At 40.5% G+C, this 17500-nt stretch overlaps 1 protein-coding gene across 1 annotated transcript in view; it reads left to right on the top strand.

The window, feature by feature from the left end:
• LOC307267031 (ankyrin-1-like) overlaps positions 1-17500 on the top strand; it is a gene marked incomplete at its 5' end in the record, with an annotated part of 107009 nt that overhangs the window by 28365 nt on the left and 61144 nt on the right. Inside the window, 8 exons of the mRNA XM_080049214.1 lie at positions 1476-1574; positions 4487-4672; positions 7535-7633; positions 10590-10688; positions 11500-11598; positions 12373-12570; positions 14610-14708; positions 16660-16758. Coding sequence (XP_079905340.1) covers positions 1476-1574; positions 4487-4672; positions 7535-7633; positions 10590-10688; positions 11500-11598; positions 12373-12570; positions 14610-14708; positions 16660-16758 — 978 coding nt within the window. The remainder of the gene's footprint in view (positions 1-1475; positions 1575-4486; positions 4673-7534; positions 7634-10589; positions 10689-11499; positions 11599-12372; positions 12571-14609; positions 14709-16659; positions 16759-17500) is intronic.

Here is a 17500-nt window from a genome sequence, read left to right as displayed (position 1 = left end):
TAATTTACCTTGATGTAGAGAGTTGATAAAGGCTAGTTGGATCCCCCTGCCTCGACTCTTAATTAACTCTAAGCTAAACTAACCATTTTGTGGACCGAAGAGTGGCTTTTATCTTTTCATTTAACTGTTGGCCAGAAAGGGGTTTTATGTTTATGTCCCAACATTTAGAATGAATTCCTTAATAATTAACATTGCAAATACCCACCATTTTGATTTTACTGTGAGAGAAGAGTTTTTTTTAAATATGCTGTTATCTAAAAGGTGTATTCACAAAAGTGTGTGTGGTCAATAGTCGACTGTGTTGTTACCACTGTGTCCTTGGCCATATCTGAATTTTGAGCCTGAAGTTTCAATTCAATATATAATCCGAAAGTGAATTGTACTGAAAAGCTCGTTCAACACCTGCATAAATACAAAGGAAAGAGGAGAAGTAGGATGACCTTTTTTTTTGCATGCTGAAGTGATTTTTGGTTCCTTGTGTTGCTATAGAGATCTGTTTTTTTTGGCCTTGCTCTAGTGTCGCATCAAAACACACACACACACACACACACACACACACACACACACACACACACACACACGCTCTTTATCTTTGTTATCAGGTGTGAGTTATGCACCAAGGTGACGGTATGTTCTCCATTAAGAGTTTGCTGGAATAGTTCACTCGTGTGTTGTTGTTAATGTTAGGAGTCAGCTCAGTCATTGTGCTGTATACTGTATGCAACAGCAATGTATCAAGATAATGCAATTTTTCTTGAAATACAATTATGAAACCATTTAGAAAATTAAAAAATCTGACCTGTTTTTGAGCGATGCTGTTTCTGGCTGATGCAGTAATGTAGATATCTGACAAATCAAAGTACTTTATCATATTAATGTAAATATTTTGTAAATCTAATTTCACCAAAGTAGTCAAGCTTATTGAGTTCCCACACTGCCCACTGTGACCTAATGCAATCAGAGAAATCAATGGGATAGATCATCATATTACCATACTTTCAAGTGGTATTGTTTTTTTTTTGGGGGGGGGGGGTTTCTTTATTTAAATTCCCGACAACATGCTGTAGCTTGTGAGTCAAAGCTGCTGGTAATACTTAATTTTACTGTACAAATCCAATATTTTCCTAAAATGTCCGAGAAAGGAAGTAATATGTAATTTGTTACCAAATATAGAGGAATGTCACCACCTGTTTTGGTGCATTTCTAAACTGGGCAATTGTTCATCACATAGGCAGAGAATATATGACATTTGGAGAATGATAAAAATATCAGGTTTTCCCAGTTTGTCCAATTTTCTTTATGGAGATAAATCCTGGTAATATCCAACTCCTTTATAAGTATACAAAATAATTCATGAATATGTTTAACTTCTTGTGCATAGGTGAATTAATAGTTAAGTATCGTAACACAGAGAGAAGAGAAGAGTACTGAGTTATAATAGCAGACCTGACTGAGTGTTTTCTCCCTTGTCCCAGAATGGCTTCACTCCTCTGTACATGGCGGCGCAGGAGAACCACATGGACGTGGTTCAGTTCTTACTGGAACACGGCTCCAGTCAGAGCATCGCCACCGAGGTAACTACACCAAACCAGCACAAACAACACAATGTATAGTGCATATAGTGCACACTTAACTTATGTTTGCTGACTTACTCATTAGCGTATAACCGCTTCTAATAGCTTCCCTTCAGCCCCTTGTTATTACACTGCAGCACTGAGACTTAATGGTTAGGTTCCAGCCAGCAGCAGCTCAATGAATGCTTGTTGTCAAAATCCTTTTTTTAAATCAAAATCAGTGAATATCTCCTGATGAACCGCTAACTGTCTGCACTGTGTGTACACGTAAAAAAAAAAAAACGATTGGTAATACACAGCATATAGGCTCTGTAAACGGGCATGTTGTTAGCTACGGTTGGCTTTGATTGCCTACCGGTATACAGAGCCTAGGCTGTGTATTCATGTCAGATTTGTTTTGCTCATAGTATGGACAGGTAGAGATATTCACTGATTTTGACAAAAATATATTTCTCCATATATATCTCCATAATCGTTGGCTGTACCTTAAATGGTAAAGAAAGTGAAGAGACAGAGTGAATGGAGACTGTATGAGAAAGAGGCAACGTGTTCATTCAGTGTGACCTTGAACGCCTCCTGAGGGACCAACGAGTGACGTCATAGAAGTCAGACGGTCTGTGATGTGAACGAGCAGAGTGAGTGAGGGAGTGAGTGAGTGTGTGTGTGTGTGTGCGTCTGTGAGTGAGTGTGTGTGTGTTGATATGAACCATCATCTGCTGTAGTACCGGCAGGCGGCCAACAGCCACTATTCACCTATGTATGGAGGAAGAAGAAATAAAATGTTAGGATCAGTTAATTTGAGAAAATATAAATTATGAACAAATTCATAATATTTACTATCCTCTGTATCGTCTTACCCCTCTCCTTCATCCCTCCTTTTTCCCGCCACATCTCGCCCTTCTCCTCCCCACTGTCTCCTATGGTCGGAGACGCTGTCAATTATTAATGCGTAGAAATATAAATCCATGTTTGAAGGAACTGCCACTGTTTAATAATTCATGGTTCAACCATTTCAGCATAGCATGAGGCAGAGTGTATCAAACATTCCTTTGTTTTTTCAAATCTATTGTCTGCAATTGACGGTCGTATATTCATTTTTGACAATTTTTCATATATTGTTTTGTACTTATGAAGTTTATTAATAATCGCCTAATTAGAATAAATAATACTTAATGCGTCAATCTTTCTTTTTGATTGGTGTAGCTGATTGTATGTCATTGAGGCTAGAAAATGCTGCGTCATTGCTTGACGATATAGATCAAAACCGTTCCTTTGGTGCCCTTTTGTTTGGTGCTGCTGCTGCTGTCTCTCTCTCTCTCGAGGTATTTTAAGGACGTAGCATCGGCTGTGTCTTCTCCTGAATCCTAATAAAGCAGATGAAAGAAGAGGGGGCCGCTTTGGGACGGGATGGCTTTAGAAATTATTTAAAAAAAAAACTAATTTTGTGTGCTTGAAAAAAAATAGTTTGTGTGTATGTGTGCCTGATGAATTTGATAATGAATGTGTGCATGGCGGTGCTTTGTGTGTGTGTGTGTGTGTGTGAGAGAGAGAGAGAGAGAGAGAGAGAGAGAGAGAGAGAGAGAGAGCTATGCGGGGTCTCCAGGGAGAGGAGGTTCTGCTTTGATGAGTGGGCGTACTGATGCTGAGTTTGTTTTCATCCAGACGGGCGGCATCCTGCGTTAACATAAACACACACACACACACACACACACACACACACACACACACACACATACATACACACACACACACACACACACACACACACACACACACACACACACACACACACACACACACACACACACACACACACACACACACACACACACACACACACACACACACACACACACACACACACACACACACACACACACACATAAACACACACACACACACACAACACACACACTCCTTTTCTTTGATGAATCAAGGACACTGCAGCTATTAGCATCTGTCTTGTTATTTATATTGCCTGTGTGAATGATGGATATTTATGCTCTTTTGTCCGCTGTATTGTTGCACATAACCAGCAAAATTTCCTTTGCGTCGCGTTGTCCTTCGGCGAGACAAAAACTCTCACTCGAGCACTTAAAGTATCATCAGAGCATTAGCTAAAATGCCTAAGTTGCCAAATGGCTTTTAGATTGCTCCCTTCCTGCTCACTTCCTGCCCCCCCTCTGTGTTAATCTGGTGGCAATTTAACCAATGCGGTCCCATGTGTAATTAAGACCAAAGTCACAACGGTAATCTTACTATGTTGGGCGTTAAACCACTTTAACATTGGATGGAACCAGGGCCGGTCCTAAAATTTTGGGGGCCTAAAGCCGAATTTGTTCCCCCCAACACCACCTGTTTAGTAGCAGTTATTAATATGTATCCATGTCTCAAACTATGCATGTTGGCTCCTTGAATTAGGTGGAATTTGGCCTCGAAACGATCTCGAATTTGCCGTGGGAACTTTGATATAAAGTAGTTAAACCTGGCCAACTACAACATAATAATTCTGCTTACATTTTAATCTTGTGATCTCAGTTGTTTGATAAAAACAATTGAACCTAAATAAACAGTTAAACTGTCTCAATAGAGATTACATTGTTGAAAAAATAAAACATTACATGGCAGTGGATTATATCTTTTTAGAGGTCAAGTGAAGGAAAAACATTATTACATTTAGAAATGGACAATTTTGTGACGAGTTGAAAGACAAATTTACTTGAATGTTTTCTAAAAATCTATAAAATATACCTGTACATTTAAAGAACAATTATGTAAATTGCTTGTACAAAAAAGAGATTTTGGAAAAACCATCTAAGTTTTTTATTTGTTTGTTTAACCCATTGTCGCTTAAATTAACCATTAGTATCATCGTATATTACATGATATTTTTTTCTGTACCATTTTCCCAGGACGGCTTCACCCCCCTGGCGGTGGCTTTGCAGCAGGGCCATGACCAGGTGGTTTCTCTGCTGCTGGAGAACGACACCAAAGGGAAGGTGCGTCTTCCCGCGCTGCACATCGCCGCGCGCAAAGACGACACCAAGGCCGCCGCCCTGCTGCTGCAGAACGACCACAACGCTGACGTGGAGTCCAAGGTAAAGGACTACAGCTGTCAGGACTACAACTCCCACCAACACCCACCCACTGACAGACAGGAAGTGGTTTTACTTATTGTTCTGTTAAATAAATTATCTAAGTGTATTTCCCTTTATTCAAGATTCTGTTGGTATAAATTACGTTGCCAACTTTCTGCAAGTTTTCCTACGTCAAATATTTTAATCTTGCACATAAGATATAAAAGAAAGGGCGCTTTGGAGTAAAGATTATTAACATGCTCTCATCTAATTTCCTAAACACGTCTAAGATAAAGAAATACACAGTAAAAAGTTAAAAGTATTTAGTAAAAAAAAAAAAAATCGTTTCCATAGTTCATCTTGAACCTATGAATATATTGGAAATACTTTTTGTATCATTGTGTTTCGACCTGATGGCTCTTTTCGTTGGTCCTGGACATGTTTTCTATGAGACACAAAATCGTAGAACAGCTTTTTCTTCTTCTTTGTTATAATTTATTTTTTTGCAGATATATTTACTACCCAGTCTGTCTTACAAATCTCACACTATAATTTGAGTGACTCTATCCATCACCCAGTTGTGTGTACCTCTTTCATTACCTCCATATCCTCACCTACCCACCATCCCCATCCTACAGCTTGGTGCGACCGCGGTGTTGCTGGTGTAGTTCGTTGTGGTGCACTAACCGCTCCATTCTCTCCTCCTCTTCCCTCTGTTCGTACCTTTTCTTACCACTCCCTCGTTCTCCCCTTCTCCCTTCTAGATGATGGTGAATAGAACAACAGAGGTACATCTTGTCTTGTCCTATCTTCCCTTTATCTTCACTCCTGTCTTTCCCACTCACTCATGGTCACCACCATTGCAAAGCCAAAGCCTTCTGTCTGCTGGCATGAAACGCTTTTGCTGCTCGAACAAGCTCCTCACCTGTGTGCCTGTGTTTTTTTAGTTTTTTTGTTCTTAAAGCCTGCATTGCATTTTTGACTTTATGTGCATTCAGCGGCTTGCTGCTTTTGTGCAGAGGTTTGATAATGCCTTGTTTCCACTAAGCAGCACAGTTTGGTTCGGCACGGTTGCAGTGTGTAGCTCCACCCTTTTGGGACCCTTTGGGGCGACTTTGTACTAAAATAGGCGCGGCATGGTTAGCTTGTTTTGGTACCCTTTCCAACTCTTGACAGTGGAAACACGAATAAATGTGTGCCTGGACGCACCAAACCGAACAGCGCTGCTCAGTGGAAACTAGGCTTAGATAGAGCGAGTTCACTGTTACCTTGAGCTTTTGAAAAAAAAAAATTAATTCCATCACAGGCTTCTTCAGTAGATTGTTATGTACCGTAAATGTTCTTTTGCTGTAATAGCTAGGCCCCGGCCAGCAGGGACAAATAACAACAGAAAAAGGGAAGCCTTTTTTGCATTCAAATAGTTTGAAACAGGTTTCTTCTCTTCAACGGAGTTTGCAGTGCATGTTGCTGTGTTTTTTTGAAAGATGTTCAGAAGCAAAACTATCTTCTTTGGAGGACGATGGCTGCTGCCTTTCCTTCAATGATACTCATTTTGCCACTTTTTTTTTTACTACAAGCCCGCCAGACCCTTGGGCTATCTCTATTGCTGACACATGATTACCCTGTCGTTTTCTTCTTCTTCATCTATTAAATGGCAGGTGGCAGCTAGTGTTTAAAGTGTATGAGTGAGCACCCCCATCAGGTACTGTATATGGGTGGTTTAATTAAATTTAACTGTAGAGATAAGTATAGTTATGGTTTTATCGCCCAAGTCCTTTCTGTAATGTGATTCTCATTGACAATATATACGAATAATATTTGTTACATATATATCAACCAGAAAAAAGGTTATGCTCCTTGCACTGCTTGAGTGATCGCATGTGATGCACATAGTCTTGAACTTGAGATTATATTTCAGTGTTGCATTTGCTGCAAATGACTTATCAAATAATACTGTGCATGTGCAAGATCCAGAAATGATTCCAGCTGTCCAGTGAGAGGGAAAGCTAAAGGGCTGAAGTGATAGTAACAACTTTGTGCAAATAGATTTTGTTTGATTGCATTTTCTTTAACTCACTTGAGGCTGACGTGTGCTGCCTGTCCTTATACTAATCACTAGTCACTGTGCACAGAATGCTTGGTTACATGATCGATAGCATGTTGGATGGTAAATGGTAAATGGACTCCACTTATATAGCGCTTTTCCCTGGTTTTTCACAACAGGACATGACAGGACAGGTAGGATATGAAAATGTCATCTTGTGGTTATCCTGGCCAAATGAATTTCAATTCACAATATTATCCAGACTATCATCACTATATTTGTTTGTGGGAGAGTCTTTTCAGTAGCTGTAACTCAATCTAGATTGGGCTTTAACTAAGGCAGAAGCATGCTCACCTGCATGTCTGGTTCTTGTCTTCCCTGTCAGATGAAAACATTTCACAGAAGACTAGAATTGTTTTAGGAACTAAACAAAGTTATAGAGACACTTATCGCATTGTTTTTCATTTGACGGGAGGTCACATTTGCTAATGTTGTGATTCTGTCCACTCCAGACCTGAACAATGTCAGTTGCCCAAAAAACTATGCCACAAAAAAAGTAGAAATATGCATTTTATTATAACAGTAAAATCCAGCAATACTTTTTATTTTGTCCACTTTTCAAAGCATGTCTTGAGTGCTGCTCAGCCCTGGTCTGCTCTGTCAGCTGCTGCTAGCCAAACGCGCATCACGCTTTGCTCATGGCTCAATATGAAATTTAAGTTTTTACTTATTATTTTTTGCCTTTTTAACTTATTCTGTCTATCCGTCTATCCGTCTGTCTTTCTGTCTGTCTGTCCTCCTGTCTGTATGTATGTCTGTCTGTCTCTTGTCCTTTTCAGAGTGGTTTCACTCCTCTCCACATCGCGTCTCACTACGGCAACATCAACGTAGCAACACTCCTGCTCAACAGAGGGGCGGCCGTGGACTTCAAGGCAAGGGTAGGCACTACACTTCAAAGATGGCAGGCACACACACACACACACACACACACACACACACACACACACACACACACACACACACACACACACACACACACACACACACACTGGCCTTTTTGAAGTGAGTGCTGCTGCAAATAATCACTCGACGCCTCTTTATAGCCTATAAGAGTGTGTTGACTTGTGAGTGTGTGTGTGTGTGTGTTTGTGTGTGCGTGTGCGTGCGTGTGTATGTGCGCGTGTAGGAATCAAATACCGACTTAAATGTACAGCTGTGCTTGCCACTCTGTCGGAGGACACATATACATCATGTCTGGGAGCTATATGATCCTTTAGTTTGTACGAGCTGGGAGCTGGGTTTATGGGCACTGGAGCATGTGCACGTACAGTACATGGATGACGTTACTCGCATACATAATGTGAATCAATTCTGTATTAAAATAGAATCATAATTCAATGAAGTTCACCTCGTTTTGTCACTTCAGAAACATGGTTTAATGTTTACTGTAAAAAAAATCTTTATTTATTCATAAGATAATACTGGTGATATTTTTAATAGTATCAACAAATCCAAAAAAACAACAATGAAATAATCCTATTAACAAGTATTGTGTCACCAAAGCGCCATATATCTCTGTGCCATAGAGCTCCATTGTTAAAAACACATCAGTGAGCCACACTTGTTTGTTTTGACTACGCCCCACACACATCCTGCGTCTACCTCTGGAGCGCGTCGCCTTACCTTACTGCTGCCTCTCTCGGACTTTTCTCGGACACACATGCAACGTCTCAGCAGCTGCTGCTGCTGCAGCGCTGCTTCTAAAAGCCCTATCTTTCTACATAGAGTTTTCATAGATAATTCCCATTAAAAATGAAGTTATTTCATGTAATCTATGATGCATATGATTTATATTGAGTCTGGACAGTAATCCGTGCGCCCCATTGCCATTTTTTTTCTTTTTTTTTGCCATATTTTCGCTCGTTGGAAGTTTTATTTTGAAGGGGACACACCAGGAAATGGTGAAACTACAGCGAAAGCTGCCAGTATGAAGTCAATATGACTCTCAGCCAGTATTTCAAAAATCACTTTACTGATTTATACGGGAGAGAGAGAGGGGGGTGTGGTCGGGGAAGAAGAAGGCCGTAGACACAGATAGAGCAACGGAAAACTGTTGCGCTCATCATGATCTTTTTTATTTCTTCACTATATTGGATCTCTATATGTGTCATTTATCCAAAAATGAAATGCCAGACCTAATTGAAAATTAGGTTTTAAATCCCTCTGATTTTGATTGCACAAGTAAATCGTGAAATAAAGGGATTATTTGCGTATACGACTGAGGGATGTTTTATTTTGAAATAAACACACCGGGTAAACGTGTAACTAGAGTGAATGCTGCTGGTATGACTGTCAGCAGAGTATTTCTCTATCAGTTAAAGCACAGAGACGCGAGAGAGACGCGCTGCTCTCAGAAAAAAATAGGCGAGCCTCCTGAGGTGAAGGGGAGCGTCGCTGCAGACGTGCCTCCGACGCGCCTCAGCAATGCGTCTGAGGTTGGATGTGTGCTCGCTCTACGTTGATTTCACAGTCTGTGACCAAAAGTCAGACGCAGACGCGAGGTAGACGCGCAGTAGAGGTAGGATGTGTGTGGGGCGCGTTAGTCCTATAAATACTGCCTAGCTGCCCCAAATACTCCTTAGAGCACAACATGTTGATGCATCAGCCACTGAAAATAGCCCTCAACAGATGCACTGTTCAGTCCTGTTTGAGTTAGGTTTCCTAAAAACTACAATGTCGAGCATCTTCAAGAAACAACAGACTTTTTAAAGGGCTTGAAAGTAGGAAAGTGTTAAGCAACAGACCAACAACAAGTCAGTGGTGTTGGTCTTTTAATGTGATATTTTTAACTTAAAGGTGCAGTGTGCAATATGACATCATCAAGAAAGTTCTCGAAAGTTCAAGAATGCAACGCTCCCTGGGTAACCCCAACCCTTTAGAATAATAACAGAAGCTACAGTGGCCTTCAAGGACAAGAACAATTCTAAATTCTAAACAATGCACCTGATGACATTCCAACTATGACACTTTCAAGATGGCGGCACTAGGCCTTGGTCCAAAATATGCAGAAATATGGACACATATGAGACCCTTTCTAAGGGAAAAAATTATAATTCAAAAAAAAAAATTCAGCTATTATGCACTAAATTAAATGTACTTATGGATATTATAATTACTTTCTACAAAATCTGCTAGGCAATAAAACCCAAAATTCTACACACTGCAGGTTTAAAGTAATATACAGATTATAACCAGCCATATGCTTTAAAATTTCCTTCACAAAATTGTGAAACAATTATGAGTTTTGGTGAAATTATATCAAAGACATTCTGGCAAACAGAGAGCATACAAATGTTAGTAGACCAAGTACAATACCTTCTCCACAGTGCATATAGTGCCCAGAATAAGTGCCTGTGTCAGGAGATGGAGATAATGTTACATTCAGGAAATCCATTGTGAAATCCAAGAAGCATATTCACATATAAACCACAATATTGTGCAGCTGAAGTTGCTTGAATGGTCTGATTCCTCTAGAGGGGGATATTTATCAATGTTCCTCGTGCAATGTCAAACAGCCTTTTCTATTTAACCAACTAAGAAAATGTCAGACAAGAGAGATGTATAAATGCTGCAGATATCAACAGCTGTCTGAAATATGTTCTAGAACTTTATGTTTTGTTGAAATAGGTTCCAAATGGTGTGATTGTTATTGTATTGTATTGTATGTACAATGTCATTTTTTTAAAAGTATCTTCACAGTGTTGGACCAACAGATTTTTTGTGTTATTCTCCTTTTTTTCTGACAACAACTAGAGCTTAAACTAGTTGATGCAGTTGTGATTCCGCCTGTTTCTGTGGCTGAAGTACTTAACAATGCTTTTCTTTTCTCAATAGAACGACATAACTCCGCTGCACGTAGCGTCCAAACGTGGGAATGGAAACATGGTGCGCCTACTGCTGGAGAGAGGGGCCAAGATAGATGCACGGACCAAGGTACACACACTCACGCGCGCAAGCACCCATCCACCCACACACACACACACACACACACACACACACACACACACACACACACAATTTGTTTGACTTGTTTTATTCTGTTGCTTGATAAGCTTGCTTTATAAAACCCTCCAACAACAAAAACAAAAACACAAAGGCAGCTTTTTGTTCAGTATACAGTACAGTACCCAAGGCCAAAGCAAGCAGGCAAGTTTATATAACACATTTCGTACACTAAGACAATTCAAACTGCTTTACATAAAAATCATATAACCTTGGCCATTTTTCTTCCACTACAACAAAATATTGCATGAAAAAAAATCCAATATCATCATCTCCACAGCGTCAATAGAATGTATTTTTCTTTTTTATATACAAACATCATTTAACCCATTTAATGATTTGAAATCCTAAAATATTTCCCAAAATCCTCCCATATGTGTGTGGAAGTGAAGGTCAGTTGCAGTGGTGTACTGTACACACAGTAGGTGATGTTATGAAGTTAAGTGGCGAAGTGGGTAGGGAGATCGCCTCTGGAGTGCAGGGTCGGAGGTTCGATCCCCTACTCCCCGCCACATGTCGAAGTGTCCCTGAGCAAGACACTGAACCCCAAATTGCTCCCGATGGTACAGAGAGCGCCTTGCATGGCAGCTACTGCCATCAGTGTATGAGTGTGTGTATGAGTGGGTGAATGTGGTAAGATATGTAAAGCGCTTTGGGGCTGAGAAAATAATCTAGCCTATATAAATCAAGTCCATTTACCATTTACCATTTAACTGTACCTGTTACTGTTTGTTTGTCCCAGGACGGTCTGACTCCGCTCCACTGTGGAGCGAGGAGTGGACATGAGCAGGTGGTGGAGATGCTGCTGGACAGAGGAGCGCCCATACTCTCAAAGACCAAGGTACAATTTACAGATTTTTATTTTTTTTTTCTATAATTTTTCTCACCTTTAAAGAGACTACAAGGAACTTTTAATTATTTATGAAATTATTATATTATTATTATTAATTACCTGTATTCACAAACAAGAAAATAATGCTATTTTTGATAAGGCACTTGATCGTGTCTAATTTACCGAAACATAGACAAAATGATTTAGGTCAGGCAGACTGGAGCATCATGTGTTCATGAACAGTACAAAATTAAAGTTCCCCTTGCTTCACCATCATCATATTACCATTATTAATCTGACATACAGAAGTCACATATAAATAAATTACCTCATCGTGATGCATCATGGCGGCTTTTTTCCACTCGCTTCCTAATCAAATGCACACACCGATGGCATGCGCTGGCATAGATTCTTCGTACAGGGGGTGCAGGTGTTTTTAAAACACTACCGCGTTGGTCCAAAGGGGACGCTACAATCAACAACAACTAAAAGTTCCTCGTAGCCACTTAATTATTCAATACAAGTGCACTATTTGACGTTGACACAATTGCAATATCATTGTTGAATCTTGAATTATTTTTTACTGTGCAAAATCTTTAAACTGTCTGTCTCTGTCTGTGTTTTCCCTCTCACTCTCTCTCTTGCCTCATCTGTTCTTACAAACACAGGTAGTCGTTCATAGTTAAAACCTATCCCATCGTATTTCTTACGAATACGATGAACAACACAAATGCCTTTAACGGTGAGCTCATATTAACAGAACTCCCTCTCTCTTCCCTATAGAATGGTCTGTCTCCACTCCACATGGCGACACAGGGCGACCATCTTAACTGTGTTCAGTTACTCTTACATCATGAGGTGCCGGTTGACGACGTAACCAACGACTACCTGACGGCGCTACATGTAGCCGCGCACTGTGGGCACTACAAGGTGGCAAAGGTCATCGTGGACAAGAAGGCAAACCCCAATGCCAAGGCTCTGGTGAGGATAATTAGTTATGATAAAATAAAATTGTGAAAATGAATTGGATGAAAGATACAGGTAAGAGGCTCTGCTTGTCAGACTGGCTGGGATATCTCGTGTGATAGAGTTTTGATTATGTGTAGCTTTCGAAATAGACTCAGAATAAGTAGTTTTGATTGAATTAAAAGTGTCAAAAGGAATTGGAGGGAGGTATTATAAGTAGGGAGACTCTTTGTGTGAGATTTCGTAAATTAGCAAAAGGCACGATTTTATGGAAAACAGGACAAGAAAGACAGAGAAGGATGGCAAGTGGCAGATGCATGAGAGAAATGAAACCTAAAAAAAAATGGATGGAGAATTTGAAACTGCAAAGTGGAAAAAAAATCAATCAAAACACATTTGTTACACGGTGGTCGGCCTCTGACAAGCAATCCATCCACCTTTTTCACGGTTTATTAAGCAGAATTCATTTTGGATGTTACAATTTAATGAAAAATTTGTTGCAGCAATTTTTACAAGACAGACCAAGAAATGGAGAGTTTATTTGTAAAAATAGATTAACTCCAGTCTTAAAATGAATACATCCGCAACAGTTTGATTGATATGACCTTGGATGCACATTGCACATTAGAAAGAAGCACATAAAACATTTGACATTAATCTAAATCAATCTTGTTCTGTTGGTATTTAGCATGAGTACACATAATGTTACAAATGAAGCCTTCAAGTGCATTCAATCTCTGTGTAATCACGTGTAGCCTTTTCAATGAATTGGGTGCAATTCAGTTTGTATTCAGCCAATGTTAAATGAGTTACGGAAAAATCCAACCTCGTAAGATTGCCGTTGTATCTTAAACCATAAAATTGACATGTGAAAGTAAGTACAAGCGCATATATATGTCATGTCGGAAAGTGTCTCACGAAAAAAAAAAGTAATTGAAAACTGTCTCTAGATTCTCTGAGTTATTACAGAAGTTAAGGCAGTGAAACGGTTACGTGTTGCAATCAGATTTGGATGATTTCATTTTCCAAGCAACAAAAAAACTCAAATGGCTTCCTTCTTGCCTTCTCTACTTTTAGTTAGTTTCCAAAAAAAGGGGGAAGAAACAAGAGGATTTAATGGAGAAAAACTACACACACACACACACACACACACACACACACAGGGACACACGTATCTTTACTGTGTCTCCAACAAACACGCATAAATACACATACACACAACACACACACATACACACACACACACACACACACACACACACACACACACACACACACACACACACACACACAGAGGGACACACGTATCTTTACTGTGTCTCCAACAAACACGCACACACACACACACAGACACACACACACACACACACACACACACACACACACACACACACACACACACACACACACACACACACACACAGAACATGGAAGGTTGTTAATGACGGGAACAGACAAAGGAAACTGCACAAGAGACTCCATAATCTTGGCCCTTGTCTTGGAGCGGGACAGACCTTCTCCGCTGTGTAAGGGGAGAACGTCTGGGTGTGGTTAGAGCGCTGGGACTTTATAGCCGCGGAGAGAATGAGAAAGGGGAAAAAAAGGAGAGGAAAATGAAGTCATAAGATTGTAGCCAGAGACCTCAAAGTCAGGCCAGTAAAGGGAGGGAGGGAGGGAGGGAGGGAGGGAGGGAGTGTGTACAAGTTGGCCAGTGAAGAGAAAGTTGTAAAGAAAAGTATCTATTTCAGTGCTACATACCTTTTTTTTATCTATTTTTTCCCCTTTATACAGCTTAGAGTAGAGTGGATTGTTTCCACACATGTCTGGTTTGCATGCACACAGGGGTTAAGAGACAAATGTTGGAAGAGAGAATACGTTTTCCCTTCTTTTGTACTGTACTGTATTTTCCATTCAGTGTTCCAGATTTTGACTTTTTTTTACTGTGAGTTCTACATAGATCTGCATAGCAACACACAAAGAGCTTTTGGGACTATTTATTCTACACTTGGAAATAATTGTATTTTTTGGGGGGTTTCTTATGTTTTGTGTTGTAGAATGGTTTCACTCCTCTGCACATCGCCTGTAAGAAGAACAGAGTGAAAGTGATGGAGCTACTTCTGAAGCATGGAGCGTCCATACAGGCTGTCACTGAGGTAGGTCTGTGTGTGTGTGTGTGTGTGTGTGTGTGTGTGTGTGTGTGTGTGTGTGTGTGTGTGTGTGTGTGTGTGTGTGTGTGTGTGTGTGTGTGTGTGTGTGTGTGTGTGTGTCTGTGTCTGTGTCTATGTCTATGTCTATGTCTATGTCTATGTCTATGTCTATGTGTGTGTGTGTGTGTGTGTGTGTCTGGCTGTCTGTCTATGTGTGTGTGTCTGTCTGTGTGTGTGTGTGTGTGTATGTGTCTGTGTGTCTGGCTGTCTATCTGTGTGTGTGTGTGTGTGTGTGTGTGTGTGTGTGTGTGTGTGTGTGTGTGTGTGTGTGTGTGTGACATCAGCAGTTTTTTTATACAATCAGTTTTTACAGCAGACAAAGAGGCTGGAGTTGAAGTGTCTTGTTTATGTCCTCCCTGAACTTGTGGGAGGATCAGGAGACAGTGTGTTTTCCACACAGTGATGGAAAAGTTACCCAGGAAAATTAACTCATTAACTGCAATTAAGTAGAGTTTTTTTTTTTTTAAAGATTATTTTTTTGCATTTTCAAGCTTTATTTGATAGTACAGAGTTGAAATGGGGAGACAGAGAGAGAGGGGGGATGACCTGCAGTAAAGGTCCACGGGTCGGATTTGAACCCGCGACCACTGCAACGAAGGCCGGAGCCAATATGATAAGCTCTCTATCCACTATGCCACCGGAGCGCCCCTTAAGTAGAGTTTTAAGATTAAGTTAGTTTTTACATACTTGATTTTAAAGATAAATTGTCTGCTACTTTGTACTCATACTTTAACTCCACTACATGTATCTGAAATATCAGTTTCTTTAAAGAGGACCTATGATGCTTTTTGACTTTTATGACCTATAAACGTTGTTATGATGATTCATAGTCATGCTTAACCATACTAAATTATCAAATAATGACTTACATGCATTTCGACGTATTCCCTGCTGACCGTCTGGGGTGTCTGTGCCGAGCACTAAACACTATTCTAGCCAGTCGAGAAGTCACGTCTTCAAAGCGGTCTACCCTTTCATAATTCGTGACGTCGCATAAAACTTCGTGAAGTCCCCACGCGGATGTTTCCATGTATGGTAATGCTGTCACTTCCCTGTTCGCGTCTGCCTCGCGTCTGCCTCGCGCCCTTATAGGTCCATGCTCGCGCTTCCCGCCACTGAAAGTGTTCCGGAAGGAAGGTAACCAATCACAACGGAGTGGGGTTTGCAGGAGGGGGGGAGGAGGGGGGGGGGGGGGGAGGGTAGCGGAGATGGCCGATGCACAGGCGGAGGGAGCGGAGATTGCCGAAGCACACACACTCAAGTGTTGACAGGACGTGCTGGATCGCCAAAATAAGAGAAAGAGCTTCCCGAAAATCTACATAGTTTTTTGTGATGTGATTCGTGTCAGGTTGCTCTATAGCAGTGTAAAACAAGAAATTAAGACCAGAAAAGTAGTATAATAGGTCCTCTTTAAGGAATAACATTTACAATATGAAATAATCTGCAACAATCTTCATCTCACAAAGTAACTTTGTTTATTGAGTCCTTAAGTCATATGTTCTTATATGTACTAACTGACACTTATGCGTACTACATATACTGTACGTATATACTGTATAATAATCTGACTGGACTTTTAGGACTTAATAACTAAATATTGACAACTACTAATTCTACTAGTAATAATATGATTATCATGTTATGTTTAGAAAGGGGGTTAATAATGCTCAACAAGTGATTATACTTTTTGTATTTGATGCACAGTTTTATTGATCATACTGGTACTTCTAATAGTTTTGTACTTGAATGCAGGACTTACACAAGTCGCTTGAAACACAAACAAAGCAGTCGACTCATCCCTCTTTCTACCCAGTAATTTCCATTCATTTTTCTCTCTCTCTCTCTCTCTCTCTCTCTCTCTCTCTCTCTGTCTCTCTCTCTGTCTCTCTCTCTACAGTCCGGTCTGACCCCGATCCACGTCGCAGCGTTTATGGGACATGAGAACATCGTGCACCAGCTGATCCACCACGGAGCTTCACCAAACACAAGCAATGTGGTGAGTTCAGGCTCCCTCCGACATAACCCACCGCATGATTGACACAATGGGAAAATGGCTGTACATTATCATACATGCAATTAAATAAAGATTTTTAGTTCATGAAGGAGGAGAGAAATGTCTATTAATGCCATGTGTATGTGAGGAAAGGATCCCCGCTCTTCTATACAAGCTGCAAACTATTTACTACTGACCCTATTAAAGGTGGAGTCAGTGATTCTGATTGTTGTCAAAATCACTTTTTTGTCAAAATCAGTGAATATCTCCTCACAATCCGCTACCTGTCCGTACTGTGTGCACGCTGCAAAAGAAAATAGCCATTGTTAATACGCGGGGTCTGTAAACTGTTATGTTGCTAGCTACAGTGGCCCCCTTTCTTTACATAGCGTACTCACTGATTTTGAGCATTGTTTTTACATAAACTGATTTTGACAACAGTTGTCTCCAGAATCACTGACTCCACCTTTAACTCTTAAAACCTAATAAAGCAGAAAGAAGAATAAAGAAAGAGGGAGAGAGTGAGGGAGAGAGAGAGAGAGAGAGAGAGGGACAGAGAGGGGGAAAAAAGTTGAGCTACTGTAAGTAATGAGCAAACAGAGGTAAAGAGGAGGAGAAGAAAGAGGGGAAAAGAGTACAGCACTCTCAACCCCAAGTATTTGGTCGCCCACGCGGTGTCTGTGGCCAGGTTACCGTAGAAACGGCGCATTATGGGACGTCATTATGGTGAGTTGGGTGTGTAGAG

Source organism: Ammodytes marinus, assembly GCF_949987685.1.
Source record: "Ammodytes marinus genome assembly, chromosome: 20".
Taxonomy (NCBI): Eukaryota; Metazoa; Chordata; class Actinopteri; order Uranoscopiformes; family Ammodytidae; genus Ammodytes; species Ammodytes marinus.
Note: the sequence above shows the minus strand (reverse complement) of the source record. Positions and strands in the feature narration are given on the sequence as shown.